Consider the following 17,875-nt stretch of genomic DNA (forward strand, 5'->3'; position numbering starts at 1 on the left):
GAATACCCTGGACCGGCTGTCTGGCCCTGTCATCTATTAACAACCCACAACCAGCCAGGCCTGGTTGACCCCCTCCATGAACTCCCCTCCCTCAACCCCCCGCAACAAATAATATAGGTATGTTTAGCACTCACCCGAGCCGAATAATAAAGCACAGGACGGCTGCGCGGATGATCAGCCCGTCCAGGTAGGCAAGCAGGCAAGCAGGCAGAATCTCTGCAACTCACGTGTGATCCGGTGCCACACTATACACAGTACGGAGTAGTAACACCTGTATTGCCCATACAGACGATGTAAATGAAACGACTCATAAGTCTAAAGTGTCTTTGTCACGGAGACTGTAATTCCCTTGTACTTTGTACTCTGTCCTCAATCAATCGGCCATTCCCTGGATGTATCGTGCCGTTCCCACCATCTCGAATAAAACAGGTTTCGTCCCTACGACCACAATGTATGTATATAGAGATGATTAATTCATCTGCTCCATCTATAGTACGCGGAGACGCAGCTTGTAGAAGTTCGGTCTCGGCGGGGCCTTAGGCAGTGGCTGTTACAAACTCATCTCGCAGGTGCACTTTTGGCGACTCCTGGTGTCACGTACCTAGGTAGTTACTTGTAATAAAGCAATTACTCGAGGATTTTGGGGGGCGTGGTAATACTGTGCACTGTGCAGAGAGAATATTGGGCCACGCTGCACGTATGGTAGGTTTTGGTAATACCATCTTCTACCGATCCCTGCCCGCCCTCCGTTAATTGGCGGCGCTTAAATGTCACACGCCCAATGAAACGCAAAAAGGAAATGAATTCGAGAGACACCCTCCGTCCTGGAAATGACGAGGGAACGGAGACCATTGTACAAAAAGCCCTGAGACTCGACTTTGTCGACGTTAAACAACCAAATGGACACTGGTGGGTTTCGCTTGGTCGTACACAATACACCGAGAATATTCCATTCATCATGACTTCGGAAGGTTTCTCGACCGTGGTATCTTTCACACCCGTCGCCCAATATACCACCCCAACCACCCTCTACCATGCCATAAATGTATACGGACTGGCATCGCCGGCTCAAAGGATGGTGTCCACGCGTTTGGCCATATTGCGGCGACATTAAGCATCTATTTAGTGCCAAGTACACCACGATCGGTAGAGCCTAGCCAAGAACAATATATGATGAACGTTTGACTACTTTGCCACCTTCCACGATTCTATATGAGCCGCGGAACATTTGCGGAGCATTACCGGATCGGCTGACTGCAATTAAGGGCACGCAGTGTGGAGAAGAGCTATAACACTGCAGGACACCTGGTAATCAAGAATGTGGGGAGCAGATGCGGGATATTTTCTCCATTCCGGAATTTTCTACCTGGCTGAATGAATATTGAGGACGATCATCGAGGAAAGTGGTGTCCAATCATTGCGCAGCAGTGGTTGTGCTATGTGACCCGTCAGGCTTCTGCGATTGAATGCAAGTCCTCTAATTGAGCTTCATGCGACTTCCAATCGAGCAGGTACGTATTTTCCTAAAAACGTACGATCAGATCATAGTTGAAGCATAATAGTTGAATCATGAACTGTTAAGTACGAAAGAAATATGCGGAAAGAAAGGCGGATGAGAGGTCACCCATGCTGTACGGGAGTGCATAAGCGTAATCTGAAGATAGCTTGTCTTTGTCCACTGCAATTGTGACGAGTTTCTCTACGGAAATAAGATCTAAACCTGGATTGGCGCTACCAACTCTAGAATCATAAACAAGCAAACTCGAGACACTGCTGCATGATACTCGTATGCCGAGTATGGCGCATGTTCATCTTGAATCCTTCCATGAGTGTGCCTGGTTTCCGTTCCCGCTTGAAAAGTGGGGCGCGCAGAGAGAAATGCTTCAAAACCACCTACACCACGATGCAAGGCTGGAGCTGCGGCGGCATGCACTCATGGGTAAAAACTGTGAAATGAACTGCATCATGCACGTGAAAATTTCACATGTGCATATGAATAGGACTAACACTGTCTTCAAACGCCTATGAGATGGTCTACAATATGGCAATATGTCTATCTATCTGTCTATCGGTTTCATGCGTGTTACAGTGCGAAAAACACACCCATGAGAACAATCCCACGATGCTATTTTGCAATTGCGATTTCATCTCATTGGACCAAATCGATGTTTGCCCAAATAATCACTGTTCCCGTCAGATCTAGGAGTATCAGGCTCCAATTTCAATATCAGATGAGACCTGGTAATGGGTTGATTCTCCATCATATACAAAATGAGTGGCAATTGGTCGTACGCTATACAAGTAGACCTCGCACTCGTCGTGATTCTAGATCATTCGTTGTTCATCCGCAATCAAGATCGCGAAAAGAATCTCGTAAACCAGCCTCTAGTACGAGCAAGTCCGTTGTTGGTATCGTGATCATTCCCGTGAGTCGGCACCATCGTCTTTAATCATGTGAACGATTCTAATGACTTCGCCATTCGGGCATTTCACTCTGTCCTCCTCTTTTCCACTCTTCACATAGCCACATTTCTCATACAACGCGACTCCGCTCAACGTACTTCCCATCTCTAAACGGTTGAAACCACCTTCTTTCGCCTTGTGTTCGCAATAGCGCATCATCATTGTACCTAGCCCACGGCGCGCCCACTCAGGATGCGTGAATATGGCACGGATGCTTGCCCTTTCAATTTTGGGATCTCGTTTCTCTGGCATGCGACCCGGAGCGCGGTCTGCACCGTAAAGCGTCCGCCGGAAAGACCAACCTCCACAGGCTGCTATGACATCCGGGGACAAGATCGGATGGAGAATGAAATATGTTTGGTCGTGGATGAGTAATGTGTCAGGCCCAAAGAGGAAACCAATTGATCCATCCAATTCGGCTTGGGTATAATGGCCAATGGATAGGCCACGTAGTGACTGTCCGATCATCTCCTGGAGTGCGGGTATATCTGATGTAGTGGCGGCGCGGAATGCGAAGCTATGGGTTGCTTCTTGCGCTTTGGCGTCGGCTATGGGATCACTCATCGTATCTTAATTTAGTGGGGAAAAGAAAGTCGCGCAATTGTGAGTTAGGCGGTAGTTAAAAGAATAACAATGCTTCGCAAAATTGTATCTGGGCTGTAGGTGCTCTAACATGTATTCACAAATCGATTCTTCTTGATCACGTATCAGTCTTGGGCGGAGCGATATCGGACCAATGAGAATTCAGTCTTTTTGATAGGCGATATCTCGAAGTTATCCGTCGGGTAACAACAATACAATGTCGGCAAAGATACTTCGCAAAACCTCTCTCTATCCTACAGAGTAATTGTATCCATATCGTGTATTCCAACCTAGCAGCTATCCCAATAAATTATACGCTCCCCTCAATCTATTGTTAGGATCGACCCTTCTTTTGATGGCCTGCAACTTCCCTAGATTCGCACCAAATAACTGTCACCTTCATCAGCCACAGTTCAACGTCACTCTTGGAATACCCTAAGTACATACCTGGAGGGGATCATGGAACTCCTCAAAGTCTCTTGGAAGACAATCACTGACGGAGTAGACGTCGCAAATTTGTTTCGCCCCATCTGCGAGATACTTTACTGCCTTTTGATGTAAATCTGGTGAATTGTCCTTAGCAAGTGCTCCACAACCTAATTGCAAGATATGCCGTGCGTCTGGACGTGGCCAACCCGTCTCATTCTTCGAAACGGTGTTCAGTGCTGGCTGTCTACATGTCAGTAATTTGTTCGTATGCTGGCAAGAATCTAAACCTTTTGCATAATCTCGATTAGTACGAAAGTGCCAGCATTCAGCTTAGGCTCTCTTTGCAAAGTCTGATCGAACCAATTCCATGTCCGCTTGATGAGTTCCTCGGAAGTGGAGGGGATGGCAACCGCGGTCATCATCTGGCTTGTTTGCCCCCTGATGGCTTCGAGAGCATCTACGTACGTCAGTTACGGAATTACGGCATGGCCATGTTTACCATAAAATACCCACCGTTAAGTTGGTTCACTTCTCTATAGTTCATCGATTTTGTGCTGTCGTTCGCCCCAGGAATATCCAGCGCCCATTTAAAGGCAATATTACGGCCGTGCTCCTCTCCATGGGCGTCATATACCATCAGACCGAGGCCTGCGACTGAGGGTTTCCCCACGAAAGCACCCTCCAGAGAATTAGATTTGGCCAAGCAGAATCCGTATCGGAACTTACCTGAATCAGATCCATACAATATAGATGCATAGCTACTTTTGGATCAGTGTTTGTGGCTTCAAATTCAGACACCCTACACGCCAGCTCCGGCAATGCTTCCCGTCCGAAAGTGATCATGCCACTGTAGATGTCTTTGGGATATCTATACGCTTTAATTTTCAGTGCAGTCACTGCACCGAATACACCGCCTCCACCCCGAAGAGCCCAGAGCAGCTCCGGATCGCTCGAGGCCCAGAGAACGGACCCATCCATAAGTACGATTTCCGCGTCGAGCATATTCTGAGGATCGGAAGTAAGACCGTACTCCGATGACATCCACGATAATCCGCCCTGCAGTGTGCCGCCGCCGACACCTACATACGTACATCTCGCCCCAGGAACTGCATACGCCCATTAGTCTTAATTTACGTCATTTTCGCTGTATTGATAGCATACCGGCGTACCCGGGTGCAAATTCCTCAACCTTTGCGTCTACGTGTCGCCAGAGCTGGCCGGCGCCAATAGTTACCGTCTCTTCCTTATCGTCAAATGAGAAAGAATCAAAGGCAGACATGCTGATCAAAACGCCCCGCGAAGAAGCGGATCCGCACCCTCCGCTTCGAATGTTGAATTCGACATCTGTTTCATTGAGAACTTTCAAAAGGCGTGAAAGAGAATTGGTATCCTTGGGCTGCGCGACAAGCTTTGGGTGTAAGTCCTTTTGGGCGGACCAGACTTGGGTCTCTTGCCTATATGATGGTGATGATGGTTCGATGATCTCGTCGGATGCGAGGACTGCGCGAATTTGCTCCATGGTATCAGATGTGTAAATTTGAAAGAAATGTGAGATTGGACCTGGACTTCTTGGATAGGCTCCACGCGGTTATGTATTGATGTACCCATCGAGGCTGAGTATTGGTTCCACTGGCGTCATATAACGACTATGTTCAAAGTAAGCCCAGGGTCTACGCTAAAAACCACATTATTTGGGTCAATTGTGGGGTTTTTACTCAGATTGACGATAGTGCTGAGAGTAAGATACTTCTTTGCACCTAGTGCCCGGCCACATATAAGCATAGGGGTCACGCTAAAAGATGATAGCAATGACAATTAACCTTTATGTCCCCGAATTGGTAGTTCAGCGTCCCGAAAGTATCCAGACATGCTGTGACTTCAAAGAATATTTCTACTAAGAGACAAGGAGAACCTCTGGAATCAGGTCAGGCCTCCAACATTGGGTCTCTTTTCATATCTCTCGTCGACCAGACTTTGATCCGCCAAGCTATGATATGTGGAACACAGTGTTGTCGCGACATCTTTAATTTGCCCAGGTTAAAATCAGCGATTTCTTTTCTCTTTTTTCCATAGATAAGTCCTATGTCGAGTTGAAAGTCTATGAATTTGAAGCCAGATGCGGTCAATTGCCAATGGCCAAAGATAGAAGGGCACGTACATAAAGAGGCACAGGCAATGGGTTGCTGGTTACATAAATATTTACACGTGTCTATGTTTGTTGTCTACATTCATATAGAAAGACAAGCGCAATTTTCAAAATGCTCTGTATGAATGAATGGTCCTGGCTGATCAACGAAGGTTGGGACTCTCAATGGGAATATTTTAGATCTTCAAACAGGTCGGGGCAGCATTACACTCATCGCACCATGTAACTTTACGATTAAAGGTTTCATGGTTCATTTCATAGATATGTTTCCTTTCTTTTAGTATGCAAGCAGCTAAATTATGGTTCCAACACTATGTTGTAGAACAGCACGATATATGAGGTTATTCGGAGGTCACGTGTATGATGGCTGACACGGGATGGTGAGAGATTCGGGCATTGTCCACCAACTCTACGCAGACAATCCAATTGGCGATATATTTGATCTATTCACTAACAGAGGGTCGTGCATGTGATGTCTGATACTATGAAGAGGCGCCTTTGCGCAACCAAATCTGCCAAAGACCGTCCTTCATTTACCTAGACCGTGACATATTTCCGGTGTGTATTATCGTAATGTCCAAGAGACACCTATCGTGCGCTGGGCCTTAGACCGAGAAAATTGCTACACCGAGTTCCATGATTGTAGCAATCGCACGAGATGAGAGAATCTCTGCTTGCATCGCTCCGACGCTGATTCCACCATATGTTCTTGCTTTTTCAAGGCCAAGGCGAGATCAACGACTCTTTACTATATCCAGTCACTGTTGATTGAGCTCGTTTTCTCCTCTCAAATCAGCTTTGTCGTTATCTGCATCATACTCGATACAACTACCAACGTTCGTCAGATGCAGCAAAGTGCATGCCGTTGCATATACTCCATCGAAGATCAAGATTAGGCAGATTGATATCTCGCGTTCGGAGCAAAGTTAGGTTACACGGCGTGATGCAGGCGCGAATCAGAAACTCTATCTGTTGATGACGCGACAAGGCAGTGCATGCTGACAGGCTTGCTTATCCCTATCTACTGCTCGATGGAGAAATTTGCAGAAGGTCGTAGTCTTGTGATTGGAAGTGTGGAAGAATAAAACAAAGCACGGTTCAAAAGCCACGCGAGGAATCGCATGCCTGCAGCATGGGATGACCGGAAATGCGGCGTGAATTCTTTGTTTTGTTGCAGTACGTTGAACGCCATCAATAAAATACGCGAGGATTGGAGTCTTTGCAAACCTTCCTGCCTCCGTACAACGTACCCAGCAAAGAAGCACGCTGCAGGAGCGGGGTAGGATACTCAACACAAAGGTTTCGTGATCGGTATGCAGCAACAATATAGCCTTACACGTGGTTGCGTCCTGGCGCATTGCTCATTGGGGAAGATGGGTTCGGTACTTCAAGGGTCGTTGAAAGAGCCGTGCAGAGCGACGTTGTCAATTTCACCGCGATCATTTATTTTTCCCATATTATTTTCAGATTCTGTAATTTCTGTTGTTTAGCAATGTCTTCTTCTCCTCCACCAACCTACTACAAGAGGTTGAACACCTACAGAGGCTCACAAGCTGTATCTACAGTGCTGTGGGCCTCGGTAATTGCTGTAGGAATACTAAGACACTACTCTGGGGCGGCAACTCGAACCATTCACGAGGCCCTCCTCTTGTTCGTTCTGATTACTGGTGCTTTTTCTATATATGTAAGCGTTTCACGCACATGACAAGAAAGCAGAGTTTGCCTGATAAAGTAACAGTGTGTGACTGTAATCATTTACAGAATCCGGCTTCATCCATTGTCAAAGTACCCCGGGCCATACTTGGCAAGATTCACAGACTGGTATTCGGTATACCATTGCGCTCTTGGAGACCGGCATATCGATTTCTACAGACTGCATCAAAGATATGGTTAGTCCTTCTTCACTATACCATATCAACTTGCAGCATTTGGGCTAAGTAACCTACCTCGTAGGTCCGATCGTTCGATATGGGCCACACAGAATCTCCATCAATACGAATACCGCTCTAAGGGATGTGTACCATGTTCGTGCAAATGTTCAGCGGAGTACCCTCTTCAATGTGTTCAGTCACTTCTTCAAAGTGTCGACCGTCTTGACGACCATCAGTCGCAAAGTACATGTTTCCAAACGTCGCATAATGACCGAGGCACTTAATGCCACCACGATGAAAGGAACCGAGGAGGTCACACTCGAAAATATCAGATTTTTCTGTGATAGAATGCTCGATGCGTCCCCGGAAAAATCACGAGAATGGAGCTCAGGCCGAAACATGACGCTCTGGTGCGGATGGTTGCTCACTGACATTTCTGGAGACGCGATATTCCATAAGAGCTGGAATATGCTCAGGAGTACGGAGAATCGCGATATCTTCCACATACTTGGAGAAGGGGCCGGCGGTCTTGTTATGGTTTGTGCTTCTCTCTCACTACTGCTCTAACTAACATTCTTCAGGTCGGACATATGCCCGACATTCTGAAGCTCAAAATCGACAGAATTCTCTTCCGTAAGGCTACAGAAGGGACCTATAAATATCAAAAGGTCGCTGCTGAACAGTCCGATTGGAGGCTGCAACAGGCTGAAAACATCAAAGACCCCGATATCTTCGGCTCCCTGATGAACACGAAAGACCCTGAAACAGGTCGTAGCCTCACACGTGAAGAGCTCATCGGCGAAGCAGGATTTCTCATCATCGCGGGAAGTGACACGACGGCATCTGCAGTAACCGCGACCATCTTCTACTTGCTCCACTATCCGCAGTGCCTTGAAATCGCCCGGAAGGAGGTAGACCAGCACTTTCCCAACATAGAAGACATTCGATCTGGAGAATCACTCACGGCATGTAAATACCTGTACGCTTGCATTACAGAGGCGATGAGGCTGTGCCCATCCGTGGGTGGCATTACCCCACGAGAGGTCATGGACGGAGGAATCGTCATCGATAATCAAGAATTCCCCGCTGGCACAGAGCTCGGTGTCCCGCACTACGCCCTTCAGCACATGGAGGAATACTTCCCACAGCCGTTTAGTTACGTGCCGACGAGATGGCTTCTTGCGTCTCAGCATGAAGACGGCGTGCCGCTGGAGGAATGGAAACTTGCAAACTCGGCCTTCGCGGCTTTCGGTGTGGGGAGAACGCAGTGCATTGGGAAGGTCCAGGCTTATTCGAGGGCGATGACCATCATTGCGCGTCTTCTTCGTCTGTTCGACATGAGACTGGATCCTGATTCTTCTATTGGGGAGGGTAACCCTGTTCTAGGGGAGGGTCGCCATAGGAAGAATGAGTTCCAGACGTGGGACCAGTTTACTTCGCGCCACGATGGACCTATGGTTCAATTTCGTCCGCGATGATATTCTGTGTCAGAACAAAATTTGCTCATCGTGGCGGGAAGAGACTATTTTGTAGATTAGAAGGGCATCGTAAGCGGGAAAGAACGCAAGCAACACATTGTCATAGGCGTTTGAATTGTTCGTGCCATTACCTGTTGACTTGTTCATCATTTTCATTACTATTAGTTCTGGATCGATAGGTACATTATATATCCTCAATCATTATACAATCACCTCTATAATCACCCTTGATCAAGTGTCTTGGAAGCCGACGTCCCAGGTACCTAAGTCTTAAGGATACTAGCAGCGACTAAAACAGCGTCTGCAGTTTTAGCCACCCATTCTTGGGCCCTTGTGAAGTTGTTTTGGAATGTGATGCTCTCAGTGATACCAGGGAAAGTAACAGGCGCATAGCCAGTATCGAGTCCTGGGGCGAAGATCAAGTTTTGGAAAAACTCGCGACCGTCAAGTCCGCCCTGGCTAGTAAATCCACGTGAGAAGTCGCGTGCCTTCTGGTTGGCAACTGTCAGAAGCTCGGTGTTGTTGGAGCTAATAGCAAGTTGGCGAAGCTCGTCAAATTCTTGGGCGGATGACTCGAATGTGGATATGGCGTCCGTGAGCTCGGACAAATCCAAAGTGCCGTTCGCAGAGGTGATTGTAGAATTCAATTCTTCCAAGTAGGTGCGGAACTCGGGGACGTAACCCGATGGTTCAAGAGGAACTGATGCATCATTGGCGAAATGGTAGAGAAGCAGTGTGAGATATTGACCCATGGCTTTGTGAGTATGGAATCCGGGGTCGCCGAAAGTGGACATCCAGTGATAGGAGTCGTAGTTCGAATGGTAGGGATAGATAGGATCTCCCGGGCCACCTCCAGCACCGACGTCAATGGATGCGATGCCTCGGTGCAAGAACGAGGTGTAATCACTGCCTGATCCAAGAACACCAATCTCCCCATCTTCCTCTTCCCAGACGTCGTACATTGTCTGATTAGTACTTCCCCGATAAGGGAAAGTAATCTTCTTCATAACCTCTGTGCCGATGGAGTGTAGGTCTGGCGTAGCCGCAATTCCTGGAATCGGACCACTGACGGCAATGTCAATATTCAAGTAGGACACAGCGGCTGTTTTCAACCATGGAATATACTCCTCGACCCATTCGGTGCTTGAGAACTATGATTAGCCCCTATCAGTAGTAACAGTGTCTTTGGCGACTTACCTTCCGACGAGCCCATATTCTTCAGCATCCCAGCTAGCAAGAACAATGGTCCGAGTTGGTCGCCAGCCAGTCTCTAACAGCTTTCCGAAGGCCTTGGATAATTCAATCAACACGGCAGAACCAGAGTTGGGATCAGCAGCTTTTGAATGTCAGTCTGGAATCATTGTAAGGATCTAGTAGTCTTACCTCCGCCAACTATCCATGCATCACGGTGGTTGCCAACAATGATCACCTCGTCCTGGCTCGTGCCGTTGATGATTCCAATGGCATCCCAGATGGGTGTATACGCATCCTCCATGACATTAGTCAATGACAAGGTGGCCGTTGAGCCTTGTCCAGTGCTATATGAAACTCCAGGAATAGCACCGACCCATCCCGTGCGGTTCACTTCTGTTCCGTTGTCGCCAAAATCATTCAGTGACTGGAGAATAGGCTGCGCGTCGAGCCAGGAGATTGGAATGGAAGGAATGCGGGGGACACTGTTACTTTTGTCTGCTCGTAAAGAATCCTCCTTGGAGGTATATCCAGGTGTGGTAGGGTCACCGGGATATATGCTTAGAAACTGTACACTTCCTCTCTGGACTGAGGTGGGATTCCTGGCGGGCCCGTTCGGATAAGCTGCAACACCCTTTGCCTCAGTGACATTACCATCATCAACAGGATCACTGAAGATGACAGCACCAATCATTCCATGCTCTTGCGCGTTCTTCACTTTTAATCCTCGGAATGGTCCACCATATTTTGCTACCGCGATCTTGCCTTCTAATTCTACGCCCAAGGCTATCAAGCGATCGAAATCTACTTGCTGTCCTCGCCCAACGTAGACGAATTCAGCAGATACATTGCCGCTAGCAGAATATCCGTGGAATGTCGGGATGCGGTTTGGGTAGCCAGTAGTTTCGTCCTCCTCAAGGACTGCCTCTTCCAGGGAGGCGGAAAGAGTGGTTCCATTGGGATACGTGAGAACTAGAGAGTTCGAGACAGGATAGTTGAGATATACATAATACTCGTCCAACCTCGATGTGAAGCCCCCTTCTGCCCACTTGTCTGCGGTCCATTGGGCCATCGTCTTATTTCGACCGGCAACATGGTCACCATGGGCTGACTTTAGTTAGACACATGCGGCGTAGTTGTATTCAACACAGGGTCACACACTATAGTAATACGACCATTCTGCAATGGAGGTATTGTCGAATGAGTCTAGAAGAATTCGCTCATTGTCATCTAGAACGGGTGGGAATGTAATATTGCTGGCTTGTCGCTTGACATGGGTGTGGAGATGATTTTTAAAAGATCGCTCTCTCTGGCACGCTTGAGCGCCAATTGCGGCGAGTATAAGAATAGCTGCCTTCATTATCGCAACCAGTAGTAGACCCGATAGCAAGACAGAGAAAATGTGAATATACGAGGGTACATGTCCTTAAGTACCAAATGTATCAAGTCAAGCAGGACTGCGGACGAAAGCACAGAAGGATAACGTCAACGACAGGCCCAATTGCGCCGAACATCCTGGAACACGACCCATCCGCAACGCTTCGTGACACCATAAGCGTGGAGAGCTTGGGAAGCTTGGAACCAAGAATTGACCATTCTTACGGATACCAGCAGTCTATAGCTGTATCTGGAAGGTCGCAACAGATAGCAGGCGGGGAAACGATGGGAGAGGTACTTGGCAGAGGACGATGACGGTGATGTGCAGAGGGGTAAAGTATTGTTTCGGCAAGGAACCATTCCAGGTAACCATCGCTTAGCAAAGTAGCCGATGTTGAGGAATACAATCCATCGGAAGGTTACCTATTGATACTTTGATGTGTAAAACATTCGGGGTAGGATTTTGTCTATTCATTCTGCGCCCAGGGACGAGGCTTTGAAGATTATTCTTAATCAAATGGTCAACTATCCCAATAGCACAATGGGTAGGACGTAGGATCTTGTTGAAGTAGAAAAGAACTCGGCTTATAGAAGCAAAACAGCGATCCGGTTCCAAGACACGGCAAGGTAGCTTCGAATTAGTATTCGAACTATGACATATTTCGGCTTGAGGGATTACTCAAAGGCGTATTCTGTACTGTGTTTGTGTAATGAGAATGGGTACAAACAGTGTATGAGTGAGTTGACTGACTGTCCGCTTTGCGTTTAGGCGGATGATCTGCATCCATACCCGTTTAGGCACTAGTCGCATTTCCCGTTCCGCGGTTGCGGCCAAGCAGAGCGGCCGGACCATCCATTCATTTAATTCATACAATGTTGTCAGTTACATCCATCCATCACTTCAGACACGTCAAAGCTATTCTGTTGTCTCACCGAAGGGCTCAGCCGTGATGCCATACTAACTACTAACCAAGACAGCAGCAGCAGCAGCAGCAGCAGCAGCAGCAACAGCAACAACAAAAACAACAACAAAGCAAACATAAATAGAGACACCACGCTCTCGTGCTTCCCCGGACCTCCGCCACTCTTTCCATCCATCTACATGATTTCCCAACACCACCACCTTAGCCATGTCTTCGTTATCGAGCCCACCGCACTTCCTTCCTCCGATATCTCCTCGACGTGCCCCATCACCCATAATGTCACCAGGAGGCCGACGAGGTAGAGCACTAGGATCGTCGGAAGAATCTCATCTCCGCGATCTCTCTCCGACGGCCACCCTCCGCGCATTCACAGAGCGACCCATGCCACACGATGTCACCCGCGACGAATACAAGATTTTTGCTTGTATAGATAATCTCACTGCTGCGGAACGGGATTTGGGTGCCAGGGTGGCAAAAGCCGCTCAAAGGCTAAAAAGCTGGTGCCAGGAAATCGAACAATGGGGATGGTCTGGGAACTTCGATCAACCATCCGAGGAATTTCGTGAATCACGGAGGAGAAGCTTAGAGTTGCGCATTAAGGAGCATGTAAAGGACACCGAAGCCCTTGAAAAGATTGGTCCCCTCGAATACTGGGGCTCGCTATTGTCGGTCGAAGTCAAAGCCCACGAAGCCCGCTTAGACGAGATTGGTGACGACCTGCTCACATTGGATATCGAGGAACTCAAGGAGCATGTCTTGGATATTCACGGACCCAACCGGTCGCGACCTTCTTCTGCCGGATTCGAATCTTCGCGTCAGAATTATAAACCTTTGGACGATTTTTCGTTTCTCATAACACAAACACTTCTCTCCGCACTTCCCGATCACTTCCGACTTAAAGAACGATTAAATACCTGGACCGCGCGTGTATCGATTCTTCGTGAAGCTCCTCGGTATCTCGACGACCTCAAAACTTCGCAAAAGGCTATGCAATTAGCATGGGACGCTCTTGACCCACCAAGTGATTCTTCAGATGCTGCTCTGGAGAAGTGGAAGGAGGCTGTTGACACCATATCAGTGGTCTTACGACAGAAGATCGCCAATCTAGGTCAACGCCTTGACGGGATGCTAGACACACTAGAGGGGCGTGAAGATTGCTTACCTGAAAGGTGGATTGACTCTTTCGAGGCTACTGAGTCTGGATTTGGAAATTGGACACACGAATCACGAAAGCGAGTGATCGAGTTCGAATTGCAGAGAGTACCGCGCCAGAACGGAGCAGATCTTTTCGAAAAGACTTTATCAAAGGTCCATAATCCGGCCAATCAGCCTGATGTATCCACCGCACGTAATAGCCCGCCACCGATCCTCAGACCCAGGGTGTCAGGTTCTGTGCATATCAACGAACGCAAGACTTCTGGATTCGGATCCATTGCTATTGTCCGTACCAGTCCTGAGCCAGATCGTGACGAGCCTCTGTCCAGCCCTGAGAAGTCGCAACAGAGCACCATCGCTTCGGAGGAGCCACTTCCATCGGATGATGAATTCGACTTCGAGGATGGAGACACTGTGATCCATAATGAACTTGACGAATCATTTGTTGAATCTCCCTCAATCGAATCCAATCCGCAGGACCCATTATCACTGAGTTTCTCTGACTCACTCTCGATGGCTCCCATAAAGGAAGACACGGAATCTGAGTCCCATTCAGATCGACCCCAGACTCCAAGGCTCCGGCGTGGTAGCGTCGATTCCATCTCCTCAGACATCTCATTCTCGTCAAGTCCAGCAAGCGTAATACTTGATTCACCTTCCGTACGCAAAACAACCACCCGCAAAATTCGAAATCCAAAACCAGAATTGAATGCAGCCATGAGTAAGAGGAGGCCACTCAATAGCACAAAAGACTCTAGTATCAACGCCAGTGTCAGTCCAAAAACCGAAAGTGCGCCATGGCCTCCAACACAATTCTCAAAGCAGCTTGCTTCTAATAGCACCGAGGATCTCGAACAAAAGATATCCGACATTTTGACTACCATTCCTGCTCACATTCGTCTTACTTCTGGTCCAGGTGCTAACGCACCAGAGGTGAAGTCCACACGCAGGCCTTTGAGAAGCAGAGGCAGTAAAGGCTTGCTACGTACAGCGCGCTCGATCAACGGATTGAAATCTCCAGAGCTTACTTTGTCGCCTGCGAAGGCAGACTCTGATTCAACATATTCAGGCCGCAGGTCAGCATCAGCACTCCGAAACGACAACGACATCAAGCTATATCATCTTACTCAGCCCGGAAAAGAACACCCTGTTAAATTGTTCATCCGTCGTGTCGGAGAGAATGGTGAGCGTGTTATGGTACGCGTCGGTGGCGGCTGGGCCGACTTGGGTGAATACTTACGACAGTATGCGGAGCACCATGGGCGACGAACTGTGAGCGAAGGCAAATTCGAGATTCTTGGTCTCGAGGTCCGCCCTACAGAGTCACCCCGGCCCGAGAGTGCAATGAGCAAAGGTCGAGCGATGAGCCGAGGCTCTCATGTGGATAGCCCAAGCACAACGCCCAAGAAGATCATCGGTCAGGGAATTTCAAAGGACGATGCGCCACCTCCAATGCCAAATCTGAACACGACACCTGGTGGGGGAATTGGGGAGGCGTCTGCACCATCCACAGGATCTTCACGGCATTCTTGGACTGGCAACGAAGTTGGCCTCGCCGGTCCCAAGGCGAAAAAGTTGGATCTCAGTGGGGAAAAATTGGACTGGATCGAGGGAATGATGAAGCAGGCCAGGACCGTCAGTGGCAACAACATACCCAACATGGCTCGATCAGAGGAGACATCTGGGCAGCAACAGCAACAGCAACCGCAAGCACCACGGGAGGCAGCTGGTAGCAGGTCGGACAGCAGGTCAGGAGCGCGTAAGCAGCATGAATTCGGTGATCTCGGCAAATTTGGAGGCACAAAAAGAGTCTTCCTAAGAGGCGGGAAGTTATCAGAGCACTAAAGGCTGGTTCTAGGAGGAAGCTCTTCTTTCCTTCTTTTGCATTTCTTTTGTCTAGAACACTCGGTACAAGCATCAGATACCCCCTCCAGCATATACTTGGCACTTTTCTTTTTTTTCACTTTTTCCTTTTGTTGGTCACATAGAAGAATTCATCAGCCATGCTGTTTATAGTTAGCACACACCTAATGTATCTTTCTCTTCTACGCGGTTGATCCCGTGGAGGAGGAGTTCCAAAATTCGAGAACAGCCAGGTATGCACCTGATGTGCAATGTCACTCTCGTAGTCGTCACCAACCACTCTCTTCTCTGTATATAATTTATTGAAAGTCTGAGAACTTCTCGGAAACAGCTCCATCTATCGGAATAAAACAGCAGTGGGGATCGCGTCCCAACACAAAATCTCTTTATGCGTGAGAGGCAGCGCAGAAATCCTGCAAAGCAGCAATGATCCATTCGGTTCTCTTGCACTCAGGATTCAATACCATGTGGCCACTGTTCTGTCACGATGTGATGCGGAGAAGTCCCCTCTCCCATGATCACATTGTATAGATCGATCCGGCGCAGTCAGGGCCCATTTTGCCAAATCTCTGATGCTTGCCCACATATCCCTCGTATAGGTGGATAAAGCGGACCTGAGGTGTGCTAATGTAAGTTAAGGTCGGGGAGTAGGGCCATTACGACGACATGGGCAAATATGCGTTCAGACAGAGCTCTGTGCACGCGCGAGACAATCTCAGAGGGCGGGCATGTGAAAGTAGCAGAATTGTAAGGCAATGCTACGACGAACAAATTGGGCCTCAAGGCTGATAGTAAAGATGTAACCCAAAGCTAGAGAAGAGATCTAGGACGTGAACCTACGAGTACATGACCCGAAGTCCAATCTCCACCAACAGAAGAACGCGACTTTTCTCGAAGCCCCTCGCAAAACCCCTGAATCCCGTTTCTTTCAATCCGATGGCTGTCGCGCGCGCTCTCCCGCGCGGATTCCATCTTCCCAGTTTTCCACGCCACGAAGGTCGCACAAAAGAAGTTCGAAGATTATGCGTCGCATGCTGCAGGCCCACTAGGTAGTTGAAATCCGTGTGTTACCGTGTTCCCCTATTATCCATCCCTGCACAAACTTCCCTCTCGGGAAATGGATAGAGCGCCTGGGCTGTGGCGTATTCCAACGCATAGACCATCCTTCTCTCCCCTTATATATCGGGGCAGGGTATGCCCCAGATGACTATTGGGACGACACATAAGCACTTCCCATATTGAGCTTGCTCTGCATAAGTTTGGAATACAACCAAAACGAATATCTAAGTGCGAATCGTTTTCGATAGTTGAAGTTTGTTTGTCAGAGCACCTGATCAATTGCCTGAAGCACGAGGAGTTTGGTTCGTGTTACCTTCTCAATACGCTTGCTCTAAGTGTAGAACTAAGGTGGACTTCGCGTATCACAACGAAATTTCCACGACCGATAAAGTCATCAGCACTGTTAGTTCATGAGCAATATCGAGTTAGCAGTGTGCAATCCTGCTTGAACATGACGTTTGCTTCCGGACGTAGTGGGATTTGGGGGTAAACTTGAGAATACCGGATCGGTCCGCGCCACAGCAAGCCTGAGCAACGCATCTATGAGGCTTCTCTCTGGTGGAACCAAGATGAACGCCATCGTTCTCGGCCTACACATCCTCCATCTGGTAGATCGAACTTGCTGCACGAACCCGTATACTATATGGGACAGTGTTGCATAGCAGGGAAAGACAGTAAACGTTTCTGTCTGGTTTCCGTGTGCAGCAGTATAGAGAACGCACCAGCTTCTTGGAGCTGTAAATTATTGGCTAAGAACCCTCCCCAATTTCCGTTACAACAACAGACTAAAGCCATGGTCCCTCCTTATCATACTGTGTAGAATCAATACTAGGATCACCGGTCAAACCGTCTAGGGTACGAAGGCAGCTGAAGGACCACATTGCTGAGTGGCGTTGTTCCTGTTCCTGAGAAGAGTATCATTCGTAAGCAAGGGGTATCCTTCTGGAAATTATCCAACGTGATGATGGATTCGTTGAGACCTAGATCCATGGTCACTTTGGATGTGCAGAGGGTGTGTCGAGTGATGGAACACACTATCCGATTGATCTCTGAGCCTGAATCTACAGTCCCCAATTGTCTAGTGGTGGCGTGGTTCTTGCCAGGTATGGTCACTTTAACGATGCTAGGCCGTGACAAGACTGAGCGGTCGGGCCGCCTCCAGAAGACGGCACCTAGGTCGGTCGGGTTCTCGGTACGAGTGGAAGAAACGTCGTGAGACGGATGATCTACAAGCCCGGGCGCGGGATGGTGTCCTAGTGATGATGCTCATTTCCAGGTAATAGTTACCGGTTCGATGGTTCCCAAGAGACTGCGAAACGTCTTAGGTCATATGGCATG

General features: G+C 48.4%; 5 protein-coding genes across 5 annotated transcripts; 2 read left to right on the forward strand and 3 right to left on the reverse strand.

Moving 5' to 3' along the window:
* Positions 1 to 1,986: 1,986 nt before the first annotated feature.
* BU24DRAFT_420377 (acyl-CoA N-acyltransferase) lies at positions 1,987 to 3,131 on the reverse strand. The gene has a single exon (XM_033527454.1). It carries the CDS (start codon positions 3,025 to 3,027, stop codon positions 2,419 to 2,421), a length of 609 nt encoding a protein of 202 aa, XP_033385675.1. The 5' UTR covers positions 3,028 to 3,131; the 3' UTR covers positions 1,987 to 2,418.
* Positions 3,132 to 3,164: 33 nt separating this feature from the next.
* Positions 3,165 to 5,008, reverse strand: BU24DRAFT_367077 (cysteine desulfurase). The gene is made up of 6 exons (XM_033524335.1): positions 4,636 to 5,008; positions 4,201 to 4,580; positions 3,988 to 4,153; positions 3,762 to 3,931; positions 3,493 to 3,714; positions 3,165 to 3,435 (listed from the first exon to the last, which is right to left on the reverse strand). Exons 1-6 carry the CDS (start codon positions 4,991 to 4,993, stop codon positions 3,343 to 3,345), a joined length of 1,389 nt encoding a protein of 462 aa, XP_033385676.1. The 5' UTR covers positions 4,994 to 5,008; the 3' UTR covers positions 3,165 to 3,342.
* Positions 5,009 to 7,361: 2,353 nt separating this feature from the next.
* Positions 7,362 to 8,969, forward strand: BU24DRAFT_343334 (benzoate 4-monooxygenase cytochrome-like protein P450; the record flags this gene model as incomplete). The annotated part of the gene is made up of 3 exons (XM_033523362.1): positions 7,362 to 7,509; positions 7,574 to 8,028; positions 8,073 to 8,969. Coding segments are annotated over 3 exons (1,500 nt in total), but the record flags the coding sequence as incomplete, so codon positions are not given.
* A 171-nt stretch (positions 8,970 to 9,140) lies between these two features.
* Positions 9,141 to 11,859, reverse strand: BU24DRAFT_388488 (glutamate carboxypeptidase 2). Its single transcript, XM_033525010.1, has 4 exons — positions 11,322 to 11,859; positions 10,353 to 11,267; positions 10,167 to 10,305; positions 9,141 to 10,112 (listed from the first exon to the last, which is right to left on the reverse strand). The coding sequence occupies exons 1-4, from the start codon at positions 11,518 to 11,520 to the stop codon at positions 9,233 to 9,235; spliced, it is 2,133 nt and encodes a 710-aa protein (XP_033385678.1). The 5' UTR covers positions 11,521 to 11,859; the 3' UTR covers positions 9,141 to 9,232.
* A 560-nt stretch (positions 11,860 to 12,419) lies between these two features.
* BU24DRAFT_420381 (uncharacterized protein) lies at positions 12,420 to 15,780 on the forward strand. Its single transcript, XM_033527455.1, has one exon. It carries the CDS (start codon positions 12,737 to 12,739, stop codon positions 15,458 to 15,460), a length of 2,724 nt encoding a protein of 907 aa, XP_033385679.1. The 5' UTR covers positions 12,420 to 12,736; the 3' UTR covers positions 15,461 to 15,780.
* The last annotated feature ends 2,095 nt before the right edge of the window (positions 15,781 to 17,875 follow it).

This window comes from Aaosphaeria arxii (assembly GCF_010015735.1).
Source record: "Aaosphaeria arxii CBS 175.79 unplaced genomic scaffold BU24scaffold_3, whole genome shotgun sequence".
NCBI classification, from domain to species: domain Eukaryota; kingdom Fungi; phylum Ascomycota; class Dothideomycetes; order Pleosporales; genus Aaosphaeria; species Aaosphaeria arxii.